Source organism: Camelina sativa, chromosome 12 (assembly GCF_030686135.1).
Source record: "Camelina sativa cultivar CO46 ecotype springtype chromosome 12, ASM3068613v1".
Classification (NCBI taxonomy): domain Eukaryota; kingdom Viridiplantae; phylum Streptophyta; class Magnoliopsida; order Brassicales; family Brassicaceae; genus Camelina; species Camelina sativa.
The window spans coordinates 38,753,624-38,780,597 of record NC_141891.1 but is presented as its reverse complement, the minus strand read 5'-3'; the positions used below and the strand labels follow the sequence as shown (position 1 = coordinate 38,780,597).

The window sequence follows — 26,974 nt, the reverse complement described above, 5'->3', positions numbered from 1 at the left end:
AAGCTTGGAAATTGTGATTTTTGATCGTTAAAATTGACATGTGTCACGATCTGATGAGTTACTAACTTTGATATATGATCGTTAAAATTGACATGTATCACGATCTGGTGAGTTTTTAACTTTGATCTATAATCGTTAAAATTAAAACGTGTCACGATCTGGTGAGTTACTAACTTTGAGAACCAAAGTTTATATAATAAGATGCAGTTTAAATATATATCTTATTATATAAAGTTCAATGACAAAATTACTAATTAACGAGATCGTGACACATGTCAAATATATTGATAAGATGTTGACACGTGTTAAAAATTAATATGTCAATTATTAAATTTTTACTATTTTACTATTCTACGTGAATTAGACACGTTTCTATTTGTTGCAGTTGCAATATTTAGACTAATATTATTCTACGTGATATTGGCCTATCACTATAAGGAAATTGAGCATATGTCTTATTATATAAAGATGTCTATTAAGTGGTATCCCATATCAAATCAAAACCTTTAGTACAATAGAAAATCATGAACACCAAAGAGACAATTACAAACCATGAGACATCGGAAAACCATGCTAGCAAAAGAGAACGGGGTATCATGAGTGATGATCAGATTGCTATGATGGAAAATATACTTGCAGATGAACCTCATATAAAGCTGGATGTATCAAATATATTGATTAGATTTTGACACATGTCAATTTTTTTTATAAACTAAGACAGCTAATTATATTTACAGAATCTTACATGTTTATATTTTAAAAAATTTATTTCCCTAAAACAAAAAGGAAAACTAACAAAACTTATTATCTAAACCTTGATGTCAAGATTGTGACATGTGTCAAATATATTGATTAGATGTTGACACATGTCAACTGTAAGCAAAAACTTAATTTATTAAGCATGTATATTAATCAATAAATAATGAATAACAAAGTTATTTAACATAATTTTATTCGAATATAAATTGTATTTATCGTTGTAATATAAATTTTTATTGTAAGTAAGTACACAAAACCTTGAAAGAATAAATAAATTAAAAAACTAATTCAATACATGATTTGTATAAGTATAGTTTTACATGTTTTATTTAAAAGTTTTAATGCATATAGTAATATGAGAAACCTGAAAGAAAATAGAAAAATGCGTTTGTAAGAATGAATTTTTTGGTTAAATTGATTAAAATTGACAAAATTATTACTTATGAAATTATGACATATAGAAGAATAATATTTAGGATATTTTTGGATTTTCAAAAATTTTGTAGATGTTAACTGATTTTTTAACTGATTATTGTTATTGTTAAATTTAAAATACTACCAAAATACATATTATCTCATATATGCTCATATTATTTTTGTTATTAAAAGTTTTAACTAATCCATGAAGAAGTGAATTATGGTTTTACGATGAAATATATAGTTAAATGTGATTACTAAACTGAATGTCTAACGATGAAATTTATTTTAGATTAAATAGATTAAAAAGTTTTCAAATATTAATATGTATCAGTTAAAAAATAATTCAAGAATATTAGTAATTTTTAATGTTTAATTTTATAATTTTAACACATGTATTTTTGTAATGCATATGTCAAAACATAAGATAATTTGAAAAAAAACTTATAAATTATAAATCTTCAGTTATTGAGAATTTCTCTGTATCTTTATATATGTTTTTTTTATATAAATTTTACTCATTAAAATTGATTATGACATGAGGTAAAATTAGTACTTATGAGGTAACGACATAACAAATATATCTTAAATAATGTTGATTGAGTTTTTTTTGCAAATTATATATTGTTAATTTTTATTTTTATTTTCTGTTCTTACTAAGATATAGATTTGATATGATGTATTAATTGTGTTTGATATAAAATATTTATTTATATGCATTAAGATGAAATGTGTAATTAAACTTAAAATATTATCTATTATGATGGTATAGATATTTAAATGATACTTCCTTTCCTATAAGAGTTTTTGGGTAAAAGCACAAAGATTAATAAACAAAAAATATTATGTCATTTATAAAATTTCTACCAATAGGAAATATACTGCATAATTCAAATAGTTATAAATTGTTATATTAATAAAAATATAAATTTGAGAAAATATTATAAAAATCTTATATAATGGAATTGAGAGAGTATTAAATGAAATATATAGGTTCATATTCAATATTAAAATATTACAAGATAAAATCTAAAAACATGTATGTTACTACTTAACTATTCTCAATAAATTTTTTAATTTTTACCCGCGTAATAATGCAGGCCTTATCTAGTATATATATATATATCCTTCTATTAAGAACTATTTTAATATGTAAAATTACTAAAATACAATAAAAGTTCTATAATTTGATAATGTTGGAAACTGGCCATGACATTTTTTTTTAATTTATAGTAATATTAATTTATGTCGTCATTAATATATAGTTACGAGCCATAATAATACGATAATTTAAAAACACAACATATCTAATATATTAAAGGAGAAGTCGAGATGGCTCACAGCCAATCTCACAAAATTTGACCTCCTTTGCCCTTAATGAAAAGTACCCCTAAAAATATTTCGGAGAAGCTTTTTCTCTCTATTTAGGTTGCTGAAACGCACCACATTCATCCTCAGACTTAAGATTACTAATTTGCCATTAATGAGATTCAAAACTGGACGATTTTACCCTTTTCTAAGTTTTAAATTTTTTTTTTTTTTTTGTCAAAAGTTTTAAATTTTTTTAAATTAAAAAAAAAAAAAAAAAAAAAAAAAAAAACGAAAATTAAAAATAAAAACGGGAATCTAATATATTTATATGCAATATCTTTTAAAAAATAGAAGATAAATATTAGAATATATTATGAATATCCGTTTAAAGAAAATTTTCTATTATTTTAAATGTTAAAATAGGTAAAGATAATTATGACGATTTTCATTGGATTCTAAATATAATCGAAAATATAATCTGAATATATGTAAATGGGCTTTTGTAAATAAAACCCGTAACATACACCTCCTTACTCAAAACCCTAAAATCATAAGCGGTTTACTATTATAAATACTTGATTCTCTAATCATTCTCCATAACTCCAAAACAAGAAATAACCCTAATCTATTATCATGTTCTCAAATTTATATTTATATTTGTATTATAATTTTGGTCCTTGATTTGATTGCATCTTATTTTAATTTTTAGTTCTCTATGTAGTGGTTGTTTGTTTATATCACAGGATTATTATTGTTGTTTTTTCTTTCTATTAAGGTGCTAATGATTTTCTGATTTAGTTTTCAAAAACCTTTGATTCGATTATAGATCAATATTATCTTACTGACTTGATTTTGTTTAAAATTTGTTTTAGGGTTCACCGTGGGATTTTGGAACTACAAATCATCGTGGTTCTAGATGTGTTTAAGAAGATATCTACATACAAAGAGATAAAAATAATATTAAAAAGGTATTATTAGGTTTAATTTTTGGTTCCTTTTGTATTTTTTCTTCTTTTTTGGAATTTTATTTGAATTCAAAATTTCCAAGTACTATAGTATTTGAGGTGCATGGTTGATGGGACAATAGTTTTGATATTGGAATGATAGTTTGAATCTTTCGGACGATTAAGTAAAATAATCTAATTTTTTAATTTTTTATCAATAGGGTTTCTCTTTTTCAATTTGGTTTTCTTAAACCCTAACAATCCATCTTCTAGCCGGTTTGTGATCTCACATGTGAAGGTAAAAGGTATGTTATTTACCACTTATCTATCACGGTTGCAACTCTTTTTTTTTAATTCTCTTTGTGTATAGATGTTGTTCTTCTTTTTTTGCTAACTCTTTTTTATTTGTTTGTGACTTATTTACAAAAATAACAAACAAAAATTGCCATCTAATGCTCATGTCAGATGTATTTAATGTCTAAACTAAAAATAAATTGATTGTGTGACTTATCTATTATATTAATTAAATTAAAGTTAAAGTATTGACCTTTTAATGTATATTACAAACTAATATTTTTAAAAAATATATATATATATATATATATATCTAACATATTAAAGGAGAAGTCGAGATGGCTCACAGCCAATCTCACAAAATTTGACCTCCTTTGCCCTTAATGAAAAATACCCCTAAATATATTTTGGAGAAGCTTTTTCTCTCTATTTAGGTTGCTGAAACGCACCACATTCATCCTCAGACTTAAGATTACTAATTTGCCATTAATGAGATTCAAAACTGGACGATTTTACCCTTTTCTAAGTTTTAAATTTTTTTAAATTAAAAAAAAAAACGAAAATTAAAAATAAAAACGGGAATCTTATATATTTATATGCAATATTTCTCTTTTAAAAAATAGAAGATAAATATTATAATATATTATGAATATCCGTTTAAAGAAAATTTCTATTATTTTAAATGTTAAAATAGGTAAAGATAATTATGACGATTTTCATTGGATTCTAAATATAATCGAAAATATAATCTGAATATATGTAAATGGGCTTTTGTAAATAAAACCCGTAACATACACCTCCTTACTCAAAACCCTAAAATCATAAGCGGTTTACTATTATAAATACTTGATTCTCTAATCATTCTCCATAACTCCAAAACAAGAAAAAACCCTAATCTATTATCATGTTCTCAAATTTATATTTATATTTGTATTATAATTTTGGTCCTTGATTTGATTGCATCTTATTTTAATTTTTAGTTCTCTATGTAGTGGTTGTTTGTTTATATCACAGGATTATTATTGTTGTTTTTTCTTTCTATTAAGGTGCTAATGATTTTCTGATTTAGTTTTCAAAAACCTTTGATTCGATTATAGATCAATATTATCTTACTGACTTGATTTTGTTTAAAATTTGTTTTAGGGTTTACCGTGGGATTTTGGAACTACAAATCATCGTGGTTCTTGATGTGTTTAAGAAGATATCTACATACAAAGAGATAAAAATAATATTAAAAAGGTATTATTAGATTTAATTTTTGGTTCCTTTTGTATTTTTTCTTCTTTTTTGGAATTTTATTTGAATTCAAAATTTCCAAGTACTATAGTATTTGAGGTGCATGGTTGATGGGACAATAGTTTTGATATTGGAATGATAGTTTGAATCTTTCGGACGATTAAGTAAAATAATCTAATTTTTTAATTTTTTATCAATAGGGTTTCTCTTTTTCAATTTGGTTTTCCTAAACCCTAACAATCCATCTTCTAGCCGGTTTGTAATCTCACATGTGAAGGTAAAAGGTATGTTATTTACCACTTATCTATCACGGTTGCAACTCTTTTTTTTTAATTCCCTTTGTGTATAGATGTTCTTCTTCTTTTTTTGCTAACTCTTTTTTATTTGTTTGTGACTTATTTACAAAAATAACAAACAAAAATTGCCATCTAATGCTCATGTCAGATGTATTTAATGTCTAAACTAAAAATGAATTGATTGTGTGACTTATCTATTATATTAATTAGATTAAAGTTAAAGCATTGACCTTTTTATGTATATTACAAACTAATATTTTTAAAATATATATATATATATATATATATATATATATATATATATATATATATATGAAGATGCAGTCTACATATATGTATAGTTGATCACTTGATCTCATACACCTTGCGATATTTAATCATTTGGATCATTGTTATTGGTTAAGGATGGGATTACGCGGTTTCGGTTGACGTAAGCAGCATTTGGAGAGCTTCAATGGTTAACATTCGTTGCTTACGTTACTTTATATAAACAAGACCAAATTAGAGTCACAAATCTGATAAAACCAAAGCTCTCCATCAATCGACTTTTAATAAAGATGCTTACGTCGTGACTCTACCTTTGATCTCCAGACTTTACCAACCCCCTCCATCGTTTCTTAGCCCTTCTCAAGGTCAGTTCTTCAAGTCCCTTATCTTAATTTAGTTGGACATGCTCTCAAATATTAATCTCTCAGTGGTGTCCTTTTTTCCTCAGCCGCACACGAATGACCTTCACATAGAGGTGGCCTAAAATCTCCAAGGCATGACTCATCCTGTCTTCTGGCTCTAATCTCCGCCTCTTATTTTGTTGACCAAGACATCCCCTGCTACCTGGCCGCCTGTTCAGAGCCCCATCTACTCAAGGCCAAAAAATAGCTGAAAGACCTTTTTATTGCAACCAAGAAACAACCTTCAGAGCCGAAGGGAAAGTCGCTTTTATTTTCTTCTTCTTCCTCTCGGGAGAGCTGAAAACGCAAGAAAAGGGCTGAAAACGATATCTCAAGTTGGCCATCAAGGAAGATAAATAACATTGGACATCCTCTCGAAAACTGCATGTGGTGATGGAATATGTTGCAGTAGTTCAACGCTGTCTCCATCTCGCCTCCTTCAACTCAAGCTTCCCTCAATCTTTTTCCTTTTCTATGATCAATCCATCCCAAACTATTCATGTGCCTCCTAAGTAGCTATCTTTATCAGAGCTCGATTTATTTAGATTAAAATTTTTCAAATATATATATTAATGGTGTTTAACTAGGATTCAATCATGTCTCATTAATATTATTTATATCCGGTACAAAACTATAAATAATTTAATTTCACAAGTATATATAAAAAACAATTGTTTTATTAAGTGTACCTTAAGTTATGTACAAATTTATCAAAAACAAAGTAGACGTTATGCCTTTGCACCCTAATTACATGCTTAGAGCCGACACTTCCATGTATGTGTGGAACAATTACGTGACTGAAGCATGCAAATTTGGATCTTACAAGAAAGCTATACATCTAAAAATAAAAATTGAAATATATCTAAACTTAACAAAATTATCTTCATAAATATTCAATAATATTTCTTATAAACTATAAATTCATGCTGAGCCAAAACAGTAGAAGTCAGATTCATTAAGCTAAACATATAATTTTGATTTTTTTGGGTGTTAATTTAGTTCTAATAAAGAATTGTATGCAATATTGAGATAACTATAACAAATTTGACAGTTTGAAAAGGGTAATTTAAATCATGAGAAATATTGAGAAAACGCATGAACGATCCAGGTACATCAAATTGTTATTTTGTTAATTGAATGTAATTTATTTTTCCGCAAAACAAAATTATAAATAAGTGTTTAACTTTACTGTTGTAGGTCTAATGTTGACATGAGCTTAGATAGAAAATATATGTTTAATTGAAATAGAACTGATGTTGCAATCGAATGGGACGTTTCTTACGACCTTCGAGAAAATGCCTAAACCAGATAATAGTATGATGAACACAGGTGTAAATAGGCTTATCGCAGATAAGAGAATATATAAGCCTCATAAACAACATGAATTGTACAATGAGTTGTTACCTATGCTAACTGAGGAACAAAGACATGTTTATGAAGAAATCATTCACTCTGTGAATCACGACAAAGGTGGTAGGTTTTTTATTCATGGATTTGGTGGTACTGGGAAAACTTTATTGTGGACTATTCTTGGTGCTGATATAAGGTCTAAAGGTAATATTGTTCTGAATGTTGCTCAAGTGGTATAGCTGTTTTGCTTTTGAAAGGTGGTAGAACGGATTACTCAAGATTTGGTATTCCAATCAATCTTAATGAATATTCTGTGTATACGATCGATGCTGAATCTGATCTTGCTGGTACTTAATTAGAGAAGCAAAGCTCATAATATGGGACGAGGCCCCAATGATGAACAAGCTTTGTTACGAAAATTTGGATAGGAGTTTGCGAGATATCATGAGATGTGACCAGATTTTTGGAGGTAAAGTTGTTGTGGTACGAGGTGATTTTAGACAGATTCTACATGTTATTACAGAAGGAGGAAGAGTAGCGACAGTTTTAGCATCTATCAACTCATCTGTTCTTTGGAATAGTTGTAAGGTTCTTAAACTTACCGAAAATTTGAGACTTGGCAAGGCACATAATAGTATGGATGCTGGTGCTCTCGCCACTTTTTCAAAGTGGCTTCTTGATATCGGGGATGGCAAAATCAACAAAACAAAGTGGAGATGTGGAGATAGAAATTCCGGATGATTTATTAATGAATACAAGTGGAAATCCTATTCAAGCAATAGTTAAAGAAAACTAAGGTGAAAATTTTGCAAGCAGAACTGATCCAACGTTCTATAGGGAAAGAGCTATTCTAAGTCCAAGAAATGATGATGTTGATAAGATAAATCAATTTATGCTTAGCAAGCTACCAGGTATGCAAATTAAATAGGATATGGAATATGGATATTGAAGTAATAATTTTTAAAAATACTAATATTAAATACATATTGATGTAGTATTTTTCTATCAATTAAATTATCAATCTACAATTTGCATTAATCAACTCACTAAGAATACACAAATATGCTTAATCTATTCTTAAACAGGAAAAGGTTCTTTTGTAACAATCTTAACTAACAAACTGATTCAAAGAAAGAAAACAAGACAATTCAAACAATGCAAACTCAAAGAAACAAAACACAACTAGCAACAAACTTTAAATCAAGATTAAACAAGTGAATCTTAGGCAAGGTAATTGACTTGGGAGATAGCTAACCAATCCTAGATGTCTAAGCAACAATCAAGAACAATCCTATGGCTAAGAACACTTATGCAAATCAATTCATTTCCGTTATAGAGATTCCTATGCTAATCAAGTGATAATCAACAATTTCCAAAGGCAATCACAAGGCAAACATGCATTAAGAACAAGTCTAAATACCACTAAGCACCCTAATCATCAATTTCCATTGGCTAGGAATACAAAGCTCTTGATTAATTTGGTTCGGGAATTTCATCAAACATCTTATGGGCATAGAAATCCTAATGTCTAGATTCAAGCATGATCAAGGCTATCTAGCATTATTAACACTAATCTAGATAATTAACACATAAATAAAGCCTTAGACATCAAAGATCAATCATCTATCTCCTTCATCTACCTAGCCCAAAGTTCTAAGGATCTACTCACTCATCATCATGATCACACAAAGGAAAGAGTTTGATCTTTGTGAAATCATAATAAGAGATTATAGATTAAGAGATTTAAAGGAGAAATTGCTATTAAAAACTTAGAAGTACTAAATCATTCAACAAACCAAGAGTAGATAAGCTTAAGAACCCTAAGTGGCTGCTAAACAAAATATAAGATAAAGGATAAAAGGGAGCCGGGTCAATCCAGTTCAAACCGGTTTAAACCCGGATCAAAACTAAAACAAGTGAGGAGCCTGGCGGCTCCACGCGGGCAGGGTTTGGCCGATGGGAGGTGGCGGATGGCTTCACGCGGGCAAGGTTTGGCCTATGGGAGGTGGCCGACGGCTTCACGCGGGCATGGTTTGGCCGCAAGAGGTGGCCGCTGGCTTCACGCGGAAAAGGTTTGGCCGCGGGAGGTGGTCGCTGATGGTGGCGATCAAGTGTGTCTCATGTTCCATCGGCTTGTGTTTGGCTGCTGGTCTTGACCGCTTGCTTCACGCGGGCAAGGTTTGGCCAATGGGAGGTGGCCGATGGCTTCACGCAGGCATGGTTTGGCCACGGGAGGTGGGCGCTGTCTTCACGCGGAAAAGGTTTGGCCGCGGGAGGTGGCCGCTGATGGTGGCGATCAATTGCGTCTCCTGTTCCATCGGCTTGTGTTTGGCTGCTGGTCTTGACTGCTTGCTTCACTCGACCACCGTTTGGCCGGTGGGAGGTGGCCGATGGCTTCACGCAGGCATGGTTTGGCTGCGGGAGGTGGCCGCTGGCTTCACGCGCAAAAGGTTTGGCCACGGAAGGTGGCCGCTGATGGTGGCGATCAAGTGTGTCTCATGTTCCATCGGCTTGTGTTTAGCTGCTGGTCTTGACCGCTTGCTTCACGCGGGCAAGGTTCGGCCGATAGGAGGTGGCCGATGGCTTCACGCAGGCATGGTTTGGCCGCAGGAGGTGGGCGCTGTCTTCACGGGGAAAAGGTTTGGCTGCGGGAGGTGGCTGCTGATGGTGGCGATCAAGTGCGTCTCCTGTTCCCTCGGATTGTGTTTGGCTGCTGGTCTTGACCGCTTGCTTCACTCGGCCACCGTTTGGCCAGTGGGAGGTAGCCGATGGCTTCATGCAGGCATGGTTTGGCCGCGGGAGGTGGCCGCTGGCTTCACGCAGAAAAGGTTTGGCCGCGGGAGGTGGCCGCTAATGGTGGCGATCAAGTGCATCTCCTGTTCCATCGGCTTGTGTTTGGCTGCTGGTCTTGACCGCTTGCTTCACTCGGACACCGTTTGGCCGGTGGGAGGTGGCCGATGGCTTCACGCAGGCATGGTTTGGCCGCGGGAGGTGGCCGCTGGCTTCACGTGGAAAAGGTTTGGCCGCGGGAGGTGGCCGCTGATGGTGGCGATCAAGTGTGTCTCATGTTCCATCGGCTTGTGTTTGGCTGCTGGTCTTGACCGCTTGCTTCACGCGGGCAAGGTTTAGCTGATGGGAGGTGGCCAATGGCTTCACGCATGCATAGTTTGGCCGCGGGAGGTGGCCGCTAGCTTCACGCAGAAAAGGTTTGGCCGCGGGAGGTGGCCGCTAGCTTCACGCGGAAAAGGTTTGGCCGCGGGAGGTGGCCGCTGATGGTGGCGATCAAGTGTGTCTCCTGTTCCATCGGCTTGTGTTTGGCTGCTGGTCTTGACCGCTTACTTCACTCGGCCTCCGTTTGGCCGGTGGGAGGTGGCCGATGGCTTCACGCAGGCATGGTTTGGCCGCGGGATGTGGCCGCTGGCTTCACGCGGAAAAGGTTTGGCCGCGGGAGGTGGCCGCTGATGGTGGTGATCAAGTGCGTCTCCTGTTCCATCAGCTTGTGTTTGGCTGCTGGTCTTGACCGCTTGCTTCACTCGGCCACCGTTTGGCCGGTGGTCTTGGCCGCTGATGTTGGTGATCAAGTGACTCTTCTCCACTTCACTCTTCTTTGCTTCTTTGCATCGAAACAAGTCCAAATGCTCCAAATGTGATGATTTTACTCCAAGAACCTGAGAGGTAGCACACTAGATGCATATGCTCCTAAGACAACCTAGAATGTTAAGATTATGCAACAAAACTAACCAAAAACAAGGCTTAAAACCCAACAAAAAACAAGATATCACATATCTAAAATTCCATCTTTATTTTTTTATTTACAGGTGAGGAGAGACGATATCTTAAGTCTGATAGTATTGAAACGTCAGATAAAAGTGCTCATGATAATTTGATCTACACTCAGGATTTCCTAAACAGTATATAAGTTTCTGGATTGCGAAGTCATGCTTTAACGTTGAAAATAGGAGCACCTGTCATGTTGCTAAGGAATATAGATCCTAAGGGAGGTTTGCGTAACGGTTCGAGGTTAATTATTACTAATATGACCAATCATGTAATCGAAGCAAGAATTGTGAGAGGAAAAAGGTTGGTGATAAAGTACTTATCCCTAGGATGTATGTTAGTCCACCTGATGCAAAGTTTCCCTTTCGTATGAGGCGACGAAAGTTTACTGTTACCGTGGCGTTTGCAATTACTATAAACAAAAGTCAAGGTCAGACGCTAGAAAATGTTGGATTGTTTCTACCGAAACCGGTTTTCACACAGGGACAGCTTTATGTTGCCTTCTCTCGAGTCACAACCAGAAAATGCTTAAAGGTATTAATTACAGATAAAGATGAGGAATGCCAGAATAAAACACTTAATGTTGTTTTCAAAGAGGTATTTGAGACTGTATAATTATTGTGTGTAGTTGAATAATTGCTTTGGATATTTAGACTTGAATTATATTTTTTCTCTTAATAAAGTGATTTTTAATATCTTTAACACTACCTCTATTTAATAGTCAGATATAGACTTTCATATTGGAGAAAACCATTTTCTAATTTTGACTTATTCTATTTTATAAAATAATAGATAAATACATTGTAGATGATCTAAGAACATTTTATTAAAAAATTTCACATGATTATATTTTATTTGGTTTCAACAATGTTGTTTAAAAACATATAATTGTTAGCTGTGTCATAAAATGTATATATAACTAGATATTCACCCGCGGTACACCGCGAGACTATATTTTTTTGTTTAGAAATACAAAATAAAATTTATTTATTATATTAACTATATATGTATATAATATATTTTCTATTTTTTAATCTACTATAATTTTACATCAATACATTATGTAGTGTATAATTTCCATTGTCTACATTTAGTGGTTTATTATATACAAATTAGGATATCTTTATTATTCATTAAATTTAATTTAGTCAACAAATATATTTTTTGTAATTTTTCTTTTTCATTTACAATGTAGAGATAATAGTATTACATAATATATTTTATTTATATAATTATATGAGTATACCTTAATTTGACTTTGTAATTTTGGTTGTTTTATCTCTATATCATTTAACACTTTTGTATTTATAGTTGTGCAAGTCGAGTAAAATGGTGAAGTATTTTTTTGTAAAGTTTGATTTATATCAATAGTTTCTTATTAGTATAGATCAAAAATCTAAATATTAATATATTAGCTATTGAAAAACACTTCGGTGAAGAAGTATTTTTTTTTATCAATTTGTGTCGGTTCGGGCCCCAAATTTTTTTTAAAGTTAAAGTTATTATTAACAGTTTAATCACTTGGCTTTCAAACACATGAAAATAAATTATTATCAACAGTTTTTTAGAGAATGGATTAATTAAATATAAAATATTTAATGCTAATGGGTGTTAGGCCAATACTTTTGGAAATTTGAATAGGAGAAAATCTTCTTAAGTTAGATTCCAAATTTGATATTATTTAAAATAAAAAATAATTGTAAAATTAATGTTAATGGCATGATTGTAAATAAGTTTCAACTCCAGGATTTATTTCATAAATGTCTCCAAAAATGTATATATAGATTTTACATCATTTCTATTAACTACAAACTTTACCTTTAATCTGTAATTATATATATAATAATAAATATTAAAAATATTTAATAGTCAAACAAAAGGTGAGACACTAAAACGATTAAGACGCAACGTTTAATCGTGACTGTTTGTATTCTTACAAATCTGGAATCCCCTTTTCGGTTTCAATAACAGAGAAGAAACAGGAAAAACCCTAATTGGAGAAAATCATGAGATTATGATTAGCGCCAAGGTCAAAGTCTAATTGATCTTCTTCCCGGAAGAACTAATTGGCGTATACACGCCAAGGTCTTACATTCTTGGAGTATCAGCGAGTTCTTTACAAAAAGAGTATTGCTTCTTGTGGAAGTAGAGGTTAGTGTCGTTAATTGAACATCATTCTTATTTAAAGTTCAATTTTTAACAATTCTTATATATACGACTTCCTACACAATTGTTATTAAACTGTAAAGAGTAACACAATCAAAACTATTTTTTACCAAATACACTCGCTAAACTCCGGAAATATATCGACGATGGTGAATGGTATGATATTAGAACTTTCAAAGTAATCAATCCAACCCTGAATGAGAGGAATACTTATCATCATTATCAAATTAAATTCACGGACGATACCACTATGACGCTGGCCCAACAATTGAGTCCAAAGAATTACTTTTGATTCAAGGATTTGGATGATATATATCGTTGAAAAATAAATCATCCCATCTCTTTCGGTAAGTGTTTCGTTAATTAATTTAATATTGATATGGTACAATATGTGAGTATAGTTAATTGTAACTTTAGGTTCGGGAATCTAGAATCTTTATAGGATTTGTTGTAACTTTGTGTATTGGTCCCTTCCTTAGAAAAGTATGAATTAAAATTTTACCAAATATAGATTTGCAATACTTTGGAAAGCTAAATTCTGTCTTTTTTCCAAATTAGATGTATGTGAGTGTATTGTAGATGTGGGAGATAAAAAAAGACCTGAGAGTGCCAATAATAGTAATGATGTTGTCACGTTGTTGAATGGTAGGTAAAAGACATTTACTCTACCTTTAGGACAGTTATGTTTTAAAGTTGTCTCTGTTAAATTTTTTTATTAATTTGATAAACATGTAGGAATGAAACTGTGAAATGTCGTGTCAAAGACAACTACACTTCTCAATTCATGTCTAAATGGCAATCAAACGGGTGTCATCTCATATACAAATCCGAACCTTTGTTTTGTGTAATGCGGTTTGTGAAAGTCGGAGAATATGAAGGTGTGTAACATAAAATAGTTCTGATATAATCTTCATAAGGTAACCAATATATTCACTTTAAACTGAAAATGTTTATAGGTGCACCATGTATCGAAAACACATTGGCCTATTCGAAGATCTTTATAAAACCACAGTTCGACGGACTAGAGCATCACCAGGCTATGTAAGATTTGAATATGTAAAAATAACTTTATATACTTTATATATGATTATGTATGATGTTAAAATAATTTTGTTTCATACACTTTATATATTTACAGGTCTGAGTCTGCTAGACGTTATTACATAAACCATGTGATGGAGCATCAAAGTGAGAGTTCAGGGACTCAGTCATAAAAATGGACTCAGAAATGAAGATACGGTGGCTTAATGAACTTTTTGTATATGCAAACTTTAGTATAATTTTGAATGTATATAGTACCAAATACAATGGTCTAAATAGAAGTACATTTATGGGTTACTTAAAATATTATTTTAATGGTCTAAACGAAATTACATATTATATTGTCCCAAATTATTATATCAAGGTAATTAAAATTGACCGTAACAATTGTATTTGGGTTTAATCTTTGAAAATGGACTTTAAAATTTCAATTAAACTTTAAAAATGGACTTTAAATTTTCAATTTATATTTTGCATATGTAGATTAATACTATAAACATTTTATTATTTTAAAAAGTGAAAAAATAATATACGAAACTTAAAAAAATAATTTATATTTGAACATACGAACTACTATAAAAATTAAAAAAATTAAACAGGTTTTAAAAATATAATAAAAATTTGATTCAACATTTTACAGAATTAAATTTAATTTTTTTTTTCTATTCAGTTCCTGCCCGCACAAGCGTGCGGGTAACTCTCCTAGTCATTTGTTATAACAAAAGTTAGTGATGATGAGATTCAACAGAAATTTTTTAAACTCTGAAGTATACACTATGCCCACCAAAAGGTACGTCTGCTATGGGAAGGGAAATATTTCATGTAGGCTTTTTGTAGTGATGACTCTCCTTCTGAATATATATGGTGTTGATCGTGTGATATAGCACTTGAAATTTGAAGACTTGGTCGGCTTTCTCCATCAATTTGGCTATTTGGACTCTATATTCTACAGTGAGGTACTTTCTCTTGCTGAAACTATCTTTGTCCTACAAATATTACCACTGTTACCAAATCAGTAACAAGGTATATATCCAACATTGAGAAAATATTTTGTGGAACTAGTCAAGAAACTATCAACAAGTGAGCAACGAAAGCTATTTTTTCGTTGCACAATTAACTTAGAACGGATAAGATTAACTATGGTTTGGAAAAAAAGGTTGATTATCGGACAATTCCCAACAAATTTGCCCATGTGATCTTGCTCTTCTCGCCACAGGTTCATTCATTTATATATCGTAATGTTTCTAACAAATTTGCCAGTAGCCAGTAAACTAGTCGGCCTTGGAATCTGCCAATTTGGTTATTCAGTTGAGTTTTGTTTAGTTTTTAGCTAAGTTTCTTCAATATCATAAAGTGCTCTTCTTCAATTGAAGGAAACACCTAATTAACCCGTGAATTTTGTTCTGTTTTACAAATATTATTCTAGTTCAGTGGCTTAGGATTTATCTAAGAGTAATTAGTTGTTTCGTAATTCATAAGTACTTCCCAAGTTAGTGAATGATGTATGGAATTAGCATTCTCACTTTCATCTGGTGAATGAACAACGTCTTAGGATTCTTCAATACCATAAACTGCCCTTTTTTTTAATTAGAGAAGATAAAGATAATGTAATTTCCTATTTCTTTTAAGAAAAGGAAATTGTCAATTCCTATTTGATTTAGAACAGGAAAAAAAGCCTGTTTTGTATGGCTCATGCTAAATAGGGTAGAGGCAGATTCATAGTTTAAGAAGAATAGCTCTTGCGTTTTCAATAACTTTTACCTAAGGACATCTTTTAATATTGCTTGCTGCTCTCAACTCTTACCAGAAAATAAGCCGTCGCTGTTTTCTGAAGATGTATTGGTCTGTCTGAAGTAGTGTCTGTGTGATTCAAGACGTGATACAAGATGGCTGTTGTTTTATGTGCGTGAGAAGTTTCTAGAAGACTTGAAAAGGCAATATTGAAGGACGGTTTGAGGATAAATTGAAGAGGAAAACAACTATTTCTTTGGTTGATTAAATTGGAGTTTTACAAGGAAAAGGAAAATAGCAAAAAGGAAAAAGTCTTTTTCTTATGAGATTTGGAAATCTTCTCCTATGGTAATTAGGAAGTATTGATGGGTATATAAGGAGGTGTTAGGCACGTCCTAGAGAAGCAAGAGAGCTGAAGCATAAAGGTTAGAACCCTAGAGAGCTTTCTGTTGGTGTGCGGCTTAGTTTCGCGGTTTGGTGCTTGTGTTGTTCAAGCTTCTTTGTTCGTCGGTGTGACGTGTGCGTGAAGGTTGGTCCAAAGTGTTGGAGATCTGAAGACTAGGCTCAGGGGGAGTTTATCCCAAGGTTAGGTTATCTTGGTTTGAATCTAGGCTTGGTGTTAGTCTAGTTAAGGGTAGAGAATTATCCTTAAGATTTCATGTTATAGAACGGAACGGTGAATTAAGAGGGTTGTGCTTGATTTACGCGTTTGCGAATAGGTTGTATTTGCTTTCTTGTTCTAGTGGAATCGAAATCTGGACGTGGTCCCGGGGAGTAGGAAAAACCGAACCTCGTTAACAAAGTTCTTGTGTTCTTTACTTTCTGCACTTTATTATTGCCTCATCCGCATTTACAAGTGGTATCAGAGCGGGTTCTCGATAGAGATTCAGTCTTGTTTCGGGTAGATCAAGGGTGAGGGTAGTTCAGGAAGAAAGGAAGAGCTTTGAATCAGTTGTGATGACTTCATACAGAGAAGGCACGTCTATGAAAAGACCACCGTTGCTTGATTCATCTAATTATGGATATTGGAAGGTTCGTATGCAAGCGTTTATTAGTAACCTTGATGAGGATTGTTGGAATTCGATTGAGCTTGGTTGGGAGCCCCCTAAATTCGTGGATGATAAAGGAGTTGAGTGTCTTAAGCCAAGAGATAAGTGGACTGCTGCAGAGAAAAAGCTATCAAGTTGCAATTTGACAGCCAAGACAACGATTTACAATGCTATTGATTCAAGCCACTTCAAGTTAATCTCTCAATGTGTATTAGCTCAGAAAGCGTGGAAGTCATTGGAGAATATGTTTGAGGGTACTTCAAGTGTTAAGAGAATGAAGTTGGACATGTTGGCATCTCAATTTGAGAATCTAAGGATGGAAGAAAAAGAAACTGTGGCTGAGTTCAGTGCTAAGTTATGTGATATATCTAATGAGGCTTTTGCTCTTGGAAAGCAGTACAAAGATAAAAAGCTTGTGAAGAAGCTGAAGCGATCGGTGCCTGTAAAATTTGAGTCAAAAATTTCTGCAGTTGAAGAAGCTCATAATTTAGATGAGATGGCTTTTGATGAGTTTGTTGGGATTCTTAAAGCTTTCGAATTAAGCTAAGCATATGAAGCTGAAGGAGTTAAGAAGAAAGATGATGAAGTTAAGGAAGCAATAAAGAAGGAAGTTGACATTGGAGTAGCTCTTAAGGTATCATCTTGTGAAGATTCAATGGCCATGTTATCAAGACAATTTGCTAAATTTCTGAAGCGTAAGGGCGAAGAGAAGAAAAGTAGAATGGGTGAAGAGATGAAGACTTTATCAAAGAATGTTCAATGTTTTGAATACAAAGGATATGGTCATGTACGGTCTGATTGTGCTAATCTACAAAAGCATAAGAAGAAGGCTATGAATGTTGTTACTAGTGATTCTGAAACTGATTCAGATGAAGAAGAAGATCTGAAGAATTTTGTGGCGTTTACAACTTTTGAAGATAGTTCTGAATCAGCGTCTGCAACAGTGTCTGCAACTGCTTCTGAATCTGCAGCAAAACCTGCAACTGCAACAGAGCATGAGTCTGAGAGTGATAGTGATTCAGAGGATATGAGCTATGAAGAACTTGGTAAGAGTTATGAGAAGTTATATGCACATTGGCTTAAGGTAGTTGATGAAAATTCAGTTTTGATTAAGGAGAAGCTCCAGTTAGAGGCTAAAGTCGTTGAAGCAGAGAAACATGCAACAGAGAAGGGAGACAAAGCATTACAAGTTAAAGTGAAACTTGAAGAAACTCAAAAGAATTTGAGGATGCTTAATAATGGTACAAAGAAGTTGGATCATATTCTGAGTATTGGCAAGACAGATAAGTGCGGTCTTGGATATGAAGGAAAAGTTTCAAAATCGGATCCAGTGTTTGTTTCAAGTGGAAAAATCACGTCTGCTTCAAGCATACTTCAGAGACTGCTACAGAGGCTGCTTCAGAGACGATATTTGTGAAAGAACGTGGTACAAAAATTTCTGAATTGCAGAATGCACCTAGACAAGTATTTCGACCTGTTTGCCATCATTGTGGTGTTGTTGGGCATATTAGGCCAAGATGTTTCAGATTGTTGAGAGAGAGGAGCCGCATGGAGAATGCTTTTGATGTAAGGTTTCATGGTCCTACATGTTATCATTGTGGAGTTCAAGGACATATTAAGAGGAACTGTTTCAGGTTTGTTCAAGAGTTTAATCATGGAGGTCTAAGGCGCAACAAGATTTGGGTTAGAAAAGATGAGTTCTATGGAGGTGGTGTACTAGGCTATCAACCGCGTATTGCAAAGCGGGGAGAATTTTCCTGTTAGTTTTGACCATGTTGTGACTCATTCAGGGGGAGAATGAAGATGTGTCTGGTGATGTTGTTTAAGTGTTTGAACTGATGAGTTCACAAGCATAGTCAAAAAGGGGGAGAATGAAGATGTATTGGTCTGTCTGAAGTAGTGTCTGTGTGATTCAAGACGTGATACAAGATGGCTGTTGTTTTATGTGCGTGAGAAGTTTCTAGAAGACTTGAGAAGGCAATATTGAAGGACGGTTTGAGGATAAATTGAAGAGGAAAACTACTATTTCTTTGGTTGATTAAATTGGAGTTTTACAAGGAAAAGGAAAATAGCAAAAAAGAAAAAGTCTTTTTCTTATGAGATTTGGAAATCTTCTCCTATGGTGATTAGGAAGTATTGATGGGTATATAAGGAGGTGTTAGGCACGTCCTAGAGAAGCAAGAGAGCTGAAGCATAAAGGTTAGAACCCTAGAGAGCTTTCTGTTGGTGTGCAGCTTAGTTTCGCGGTTTGGTGCTTGTGTTGTTCAAGCTTCTTTGTTCGTTGGTGTGACGTGTGCGTGAAGGTTGGTCCAAAGTGTTGGAGATCTGAAGACTAGGCTCAGGGGGAGTTTAGCCCAAGGTTAGGTTATCTTGGTTTGAATCTAGGCTTGGTGTTAGTCTAGTTAAGGGTAGAGAATTATCCTTAAGATTTCATGTTATAGAACGGAACGGTGAATTAAGAGGGTTGTGCTTGATTTACGCGTTTGCGAATAGGTTGTATTTGCTTTCTTGTTCTAGTGGAATCGAAATCTGGACGTGGTCCCGGGGAGTAGGAAAAACCGAACCTCGTTAACAAAGTTCTTGTGTTCTTTACTTTCTGCACTTTATTATTGCCTCATCCGCATTTACATTTTCATCTTCTCCATGGGCGCCCGTGCTAGCAAATCATCATCATCCGGCGGTAAGCGAAAGCCGGATGATGATGCTGATTTGGAGACCAAACCGATTCTCAAGAAACAAAAGGAAAATTCCGACGAGAAGGTAACCTAATTAGATGTTCCTCTGGTTGTTTGAGAACAATCTTCCTACACTGTCTTCTAATATGGCTACTACTCATGTATATATGTAACAGGAGGAGACATTAACGGAAGGAGGACTTGCTGATCCTAGTCTCCAGCACAAGTCTGATGATCAGGAGGCTAATTTATTTGGTTAGTTACGTTACGTTTTGTGTGGCTCTGAGTTCCTATCTAAATGTTTTTATACTTGGCTGAAGCTCTTCTTTTTAGGTGAGCGAATCCTGGAAGATGATTTGGAGACCAAACCCATGCTGAAGGAAACATCCGAAGAGAAGGTAACTTAAGATGGTCTCGGATTCCTCTTGTTCTTTCAGAACGATATAATCCTTTTTAGACCGTCTTCTAATGACTACTACTCATGTATGTAACAGGAGGAGATATTGACGGAAGTATTTGCTGATAGTCTCCAGCACAAGTCTGATGATCAGGAGGGTAATTTAATTCAGGAAGTTGCCACAAGAAAAACAAAGACGCTCTTCGTTTCGCATCTTACTCCCCAAACTGAAACATCACATATGTAAGTAGCTCCTTTAATTTTCTCTTTCGTTCTTGGAGCAAGTTCTTTCATGACTAATATTTTTCTTTTTAATAAACCTCCATATTTACAGCATCGATTTCTTCAAAGATGTTGGACAAGTTGTTGATGTTCGACTTATTGTTAACAAGAAGGGCAAGCCTGTCTGTGGCTTTGTTGACTTTGCTTCTGCTAACGAGGCAGAGAAGGTGAGTAGTTTTTATAGCTAGTAGCCAATTTGAAAAGTAATGCATGGAAAAATAGACAAGTACGTTATTTGAAAGTGGGATTGCTTATTAAATCTTTTATACTTGTGTAGGCGCTGCAAACTAAGAACGGTGAATATTTTCAGGGTCGCAATATTTTTCTTGACGTGGCTAAGCCTAAGATGAATAATCCATTATCTCTACCCAAGTAAATTAATGTTACTGGTTGTTATACTTACTGTTAAAGTTTTAATACCATAACAGAAGACTAACACAGGAGTTTTTTATATATTCTAGGTATGAAGACAACCTTCTACGAGAACCTAATTTGAAGCAAGAGGAGGAAAAATCCGACGTGATCAGATTCTGCGGTAAGAAGACTACCTTCTCTTACGACGACGACTGATAGAAGAAGATGAAGAAGCTCTTTGGTGTTTTTAACTTTCGATACATTGTAACTTGTTTATCTTACTTCGGTTTTTCTTATGAGTTAAGTTTGTCTAAACGTACGTTAAACAATGCTTAATTTTGAATGGTTTGGTAACTGGAATTAACTGTTTATCATGCCTTCATTATTTACCTTAGTACGAGCCGTATATGATTTGAGCTGGTTTGGCTGACAAAACCACGCATAATCTTCCGAGGGACACAAATATACATTTCTCATATTTAGTCTCAACTTGATTCAGTCTTTCTTCATCTTTCACCAAAGTGGAAAAGAGTAGTACTCAATACCGAGACATTAGCTTGACGATCACCTTTGTACAACATACTTACATACATATACTTCAAACTTACCATGAAAAATAGAGGAAATTCCGGGAATCATGAATATCATCCTATTTATGTTTACATTTTTTTTTTTTTTTTGTCAACAAGAGATTACGAGCTAATTGGTAGGGAAATCGTTTACAAACAATACTTGGTGCGGAGATGTACGCGCTTGGCGTGCCAAAGAATCCGCCCTTACATTAGCATTTCTAGGAATTAAAGATAAAGAGAAAGTAGAGAATTCCTCCCTATCAGTTTTCATGTCGTCAAGGTACGCCGAGAACGCTGGCCAGTCGGAAGAGGAAGACACCATCTTCACCAAATCTGAGCAGTCGGTATAGAAAGCCACCTCTCTGAAGTCATGGCCGATCATGCATCGCATCGCCCAAACGAACGCTTCAACTTCTGTATGTAATGGAGAGAGACTTCGCCGGAAATTCTTGGCTCCCAAAAACGGCAACGCTGTCTGGACCGAGGTACAACACCATCCAGCACCTGCATACAAATCCCCTGCTTTCCAAGAGCCATCTATAAAACATCGGTATCCCGAATAGACCAAGGGAAGGGAAGCAGTAGCCACCCTAACTGGTATCTCCGAAGCACCTGGGATAATGGGATAGGTCACTTGATCTTCTTCTAGCTGAGCCTGCTGCCACGCTGCAGCTTCTCCCTCTGCTACCCTAACAATATCCTCCGGCCGCTCAATAATATTGTCAAAGACACGTGCATTCCTCGCTTTCCAAATAAACCACATGAGCCAAGGGAAAGCCGCAACATGAGCCCCAGGATTCTGCTGCCCTAAAAAGTGATCAACATTTGCATATACTGATTCTGTTGGAAAGAAATTAGGACCCACCGGCACATGTGCTAGGGCCCAAACCTGACGGGCCGGAGGACACACAAAGATAGCGTGATTTATTGTCTCCATATCCGTACCACATCGTACGCACCGTAAATCACAAGCAATACCCCGTCGTCCCAAATTTGCCGAAACCGAAATACAACCAGATAGAACCTGCCACATAAAATGCTGGATATTAGGTGGACAACGAACCCTCCACACGCTAGCGAGTAGGGGGGTAATTTCCGGGCCAGAACCAGTGGCCGCAAAGGTCCGAACCACGTCATGACGTGCAGTGTGGTAGCCTGATTTGACTGTATACAGCCCAGTTTTCGTGAAGTGCCAACCGAAAGAATCATCCTTTTGATTACCACCCAATGGTATAGCCCTTATCAATGCAACATCAAGTAGATCAAAATGCTCATTAAGCATATCCATACGCCAAGAATTAGTTTGTCGATCAATTAATTGATTCATTTGAAGAGAAGGGTCCTTTAACGGGCCCTTGCTTAAAGCTGGTCTCGGGAATTGAGCTGGCTATTTATGTTTACATGATTTTATATATTTACAGTTTTTAAAACTATTCTTATTTTTTTTTCTATTAAGAACTAATTTAATATATGTAAACTATACACTATGCCCATCAAAGATCTGTCCGCCATATAGGAATGGAAGTATTTCATGTCGGCTTTAAATGGTTGGTTCATAAACTCATTGAAGAATTTGACTTGGTTTTACTTCGATAGTCTTAAGTGTAGGAGTTACACTTGGTGAAAGAGAAGGTTTACTCTCAAGCTGATTTAAGGAGAACACGTGAGACGCACGTGTGATGGTTAGCTGACTAACGGAGTTGACGAAGAGTTTAGCGTTGACCTTGAAACGTCGGTGACCTCTTTCTTCCCTAATCTTATCTCTATTAAAAGTTTGTTAGATCACAAGTTTGTTAGATCTTGAGACTTTGTAAAAGATCCAGAGAGAGAGAGAGAAGAGAAGAAGCTTGAGAGGTTGTAATCGGAAAACCAAAAAGTGATTCTAGTGGATTTCGGAGTACCGCCTCCGGCGAGACGTAGCGTTCCGGTTTGGAGCGTGAACTCGTTAAATTCGTGGTGTTCTCGTTTTCAATATATTTCTTTCATCAAGTTCTATTTTGTTGATTGTTCATTCGGAGATCGATTCAAGTGCGTTGTGGAGATACAATCCTCACAAATTGGTATCAGAGCTTACGGTTGTTAGGCGGTTGTGAATCGAAGATGTCCGGAGTTCTGATCACGGTGTTTGATGGATCGGGAGACTTCTCTTTGTGGAAAACAAGAATACGTGCACATCTCAGTGTCATCGGGTTAAAGGATGCGTTGATTGAGAAGTCTCCGGTGACTCCGCTTACGGAGGAAGAAGCTCAAGATCCAGAGAAGAAAAGGAAACATGAATCTGATGAAGCGGCAAGGTTGGAGAGATGCGACAAGGCAAAGAACTTAATCTTTCTCAATGTTGCGGATAAGGTGCTCAGGAATATTGAGTTGTGTGACACTGCGGCAGAGGCATGGGCTACGTTGGATAAGATGTTCCAACCTACTTCTCTTCCACATCGAGTCTATTCTCAGCTGAACTTTTACACTTTTAAGATGCAAGATAATAAGAAGATCGATGATAATATTGATGATTTCTTGAAGATTGTGGCTGACCTGAACCATTTACAGATTGAGGTATCGGATGAGGTTCAAGCTATTATCTTGTTGAGTTCTTTGCCTGCTAGGTTTGATAGTTTGGTAGAGACTCTTAAGTACAGTACTGGTAGAGAGAAACTAAGGTTGGATGATGTGATGGTAGCTGCTAGAGATAAGGAACGAGAAGTAGCTCAAAATGGGAAAACTGTAGGTGAAGGATACTTTGCTAGAGGAAGGCCCGAGAGTAACAGTCAGACACCGAAGGGTAAAGGAAGATCTAGATCAAAGTCTAGAGAAGGTAAACGTGTATGTTGGATATGTGGGAAGGAAGGACATTTTAAGAAGCAGTGTTACAAGTGGTTGGAGAAAAACAAAAATAAGAGTACAGGGTCTGATAAAGGTGAAGTCAGTGTAGCTAAAGCTAGAACAAATTCAGATTCTGCAATGGTTTTAATGGCTATTGATGAGACTCTATTGGTAGCTGGAAGCACAGCTGAGGAGTGGATTCTTGATATTGGATGTTCATTTCACATTACGCCAAGGAGAGATTGGTTTGTGGAGTTTAAGGAGGTTGGTTCAGGTTTTGTCAAAATGGGAAATGACACTTACTCTCAGGTTAAAGGGATTGGGAGTGTCAAGATCAGAAACACTGATGGTACGCAGGTGATATTGACTGATGTAAAGTACATGCCAACAATGTCTAGGAACCTAATTTCTCTAGGAACCTTGGAAGACAAAGGATGTTGGTTCAAATCCCAAAATGGAGTTCTGAAGGTGATCAAAGGTTGTTCAGTTATGCTTAAAGATCTCAAAAGGGAAACATTGTATATTCTTCAAGGTGAATCAGAGGTTGGTGAATCAAATTCATCTGAGGGGGTTAAAGATGAGACAGCTCTTTGGCATAGCCGATTAGGTCATATGAGTCAGAAGGGAATGGAGATTTTGGTTAAGAAAGGATGCCTGAACCGAAACTCTATCAAGGAGTTAACTTTTTGTGAAGACTGTGTGTTTGGTAAGAGTCATCGAGTGAGTTTCTCTCCAGCACAGCATGTAACCAAAGAGAAGTTGGACTATATACATTTGGATTTATGGGGATCTCCACATAACCCAGTGTCCTTGGGAAATAGTCAATATTTCATCTCATTCATCGATGATTATTCAAGGAAGGTTTGGATATATTTTCTTAAAAAGAAGGATGAAGCGTTTGGGAAGTTTGTTGACTGGAAAAGGATGGTGGAGAATCAGTCTGACAGGAAGGTTAAGAAGTTAAGAACTGATAACGGTTTGGAGTATTGCAATCACCAGTTCAATAAGTTTTGTAGGGACGAGGGAATAGTAAGGCACAAGACTTGTGCATATATTCCACAACAAAATGGTGTTGCAGAGAGGATGAATAGGACTATAATGGATAAGGTCAGAAGCATGTTGAGTGAAAGCGGTTTAGAGAAAAAATTTTGGGCTGAGGCAGCAGCTACAGCAGTATATTTGATCAATCGATCACCCTCCACTACAGTTGATTTTGCTCTTCCAGAAGAAAGGTGGACTTCTTTAGTACCAGATCTTAGCATGTTAAGAAGATTTGGTTGTTTGGTGTATATTAATGCAGATCAGGGGAAGCTTAATCCAAGAGCTAAAAAGGGTGTGTTTACAAGCTATCCAGAGAGAGTTAAAGGTTACAAGGTCTGGTTGTTGGAAGAAGGTAAGTGTGTTGATATATCATGGTTTTTGTGGTTTTTAACCATGATATAAGAAGTCTTTTAGTGTCTTTTCATTTGTTTCTAGATTGTTTTTGAGTCTTTACAGGTTTTTAGCATGGAAGGAGCAAAATGGAGCAATTTGGATGTTTTGGAGCATAAATCTTGAAGAATCAATTTGGTCTCGGATGAAAGCAGGAGCATCGATCGACACCAAGATAGGAGGCATCGATCGACACTCATCTCTGCCGACTCAAGACCCAAGTTTTGGAAAATTTACAAATCTGCCCCAAAGTTTTCCATATTTGCAACATAAGTCCCTGACGTGTTTTAGGACATATATATATAGTTTTTAGGTTTTCCAAACCCTTAAGTCTTTTTCTAGCAACTTTTATTTTTCCTGCAACCCTGAGAGAGTTTTATTTTTCTGCAACCCTGTGAGATTTTGAGAGCTTTTGGGAGAGAGATCTGAACTGCTTTGAGAGAAGAATTCTTAAACTCCTTTCTTACTCTTTTAATCTCTATTGCTTATTATTCAGAATCATGTCTTGTTCTTCTTTGATTATGTCTGAGTAGTTTGCTTGTTAGGTTTAGGGTTTTTCACAGGGATTTTATGAATTGTTAGATCTGTTTATTTAGGATTCTTTATCTTGTTAGATCTTCATCTTAGGTTGTTCTTCATATTAATCCTTGATTGGCCATCTAGAATTAATACCCTAGGAAAATAAATTGATATGAGAATATAATTGTTTTCCTGATAAAACCTTTTGATGAACAAAATTATTTCTTGCAAAGAGATTTGATTTAATAATTTTGTGAATAATCTAAACCTGATTTTATTGCTGATTTTTAACCTAGAATTTTACAAAGAGATTTGGATTTTCTGGTTTTAAATTTAGATATTATTTGCAGTGAGAACTGATTTAATTTACAAAAATGTTTAGAGTTCTAGATCTGTTCTTAATTGTTTGAATCCTATTAATTTCCTGATTTAATATTTCATAATTTCCTGAGAAATTCTCTAGGCCTAGCTTTTTGATCCATTGAATTTACAACAGTTTTATTTAATATTTTGCATTGTTTATTTTAATTCAATTTAATCTGTTTAGCATAATTATAAAACTCTATAATTTATTGTGTAGTCTTGAGTCCTTGTGGAATTCGATCCCTAAGTACTACAATTGATCTCTTAATTTGAGAGAGTAGCTCTAGGGTAAATTTGAGCATATCATGTGTTATTAGTCGAAATGTGATATTCAGGGAAGAAATCATGTATAAAGACTTGAAGAATGACACACAGGTTAGTTCGTATGAAATTGGTCTTGAAAATGTTGAAACAAGTTATGGAGTTACTGATCAAGGTGGAGTTACTCAACTGGTTGGTGAAAATAGTGGAGCTGCCTTGAATCCAAACACTAGTGAAGTTTCTGCGAGTCAAGAACAGGAT

At 34.8% G+C, this 26,974-nt stretch overlaps 3 protein-coding genes, 1 long non-coding RNA gene and 1 pseudogene across 4 annotated transcripts; 4 read left to right on the top strand and 1 right to left on the bottom strand.

The window, feature by feature from the left end:
- The first annotated feature begins 5,745 nt into the window (after positions 1-5,745).
- Positions 5,746-6,608, top strand: LOC147933316 (uncharacterized). The gene is made up of 2 exons (XR_015575534.1): positions 5,746-5,889; positions 5,973-6,608. It is a non-coding gene; the product is annotated as an uncharacterized LOC147933316 (long non-coding RNA).
- A 612-nt stretch (positions 6,609-7,220) lies between these two features.
- LOC147933315 (uncharacterized) lies at positions 7,221-8,016 on the top strand. The gene is made up of 3 exons (XM_087477399.1): positions 7,221-7,479; positions 7,533-7,622; positions 7,799-8,016. The coding sequence occupies exons 1-3, from the start codon at positions 7,221-7,223 to the stop codon at positions 8,014-8,016; spliced, it is 567 nt and encodes a 188-aa protein (XP_087333525.1).
- Positions 8,017-16,947: 8,931 nt separating this feature from the next.
- LOC109128014 (uncharacterized) lies at positions 16,948-19,101 on the top strand (annotated as a pseudogene).
- A 581-nt stretch (positions 19,102-19,682) lies between these two features.
- LOC147933314 (uncharacterized) lies at positions 19,683-20,963 on the top strand. Its single transcript, XM_087477398.1, has 7 exons — positions 19,683-19,799; positions 19,891-19,969; positions 20,048-20,112; positions 20,209-20,354; positions 20,446-20,560; positions 20,671-20,765; positions 20,855-20,963. The coding sequence occupies exons 1-7, from the start codon at positions 19,683-19,685 to the stop codon at positions 20,961-20,963; spliced, it is 726 nt and encodes a 241-aa protein (XP_087333524.1).
- Positions 20,964-21,253: 290 nt separating this feature from the next.
- LOC104733939 (uncharacterized) lies at positions 21,254-22,607 on the bottom strand. Its single transcript, XM_010453464.2, has 2 exons — positions 21,604-22,607; positions 21,254-21,329 (listed from the first exon to the last, which is right to left on the bottom strand). Exons 1-2 carry the CDS (start codon positions 22,605-22,607, stop codon positions 21,254-21,256), a joined length of 1,080 nt encoding a protein of 359 aa, XP_010451766.2.
- Between the last annotated feature and the right edge of the window lie 4,367 nt (positions 22,608-26,974).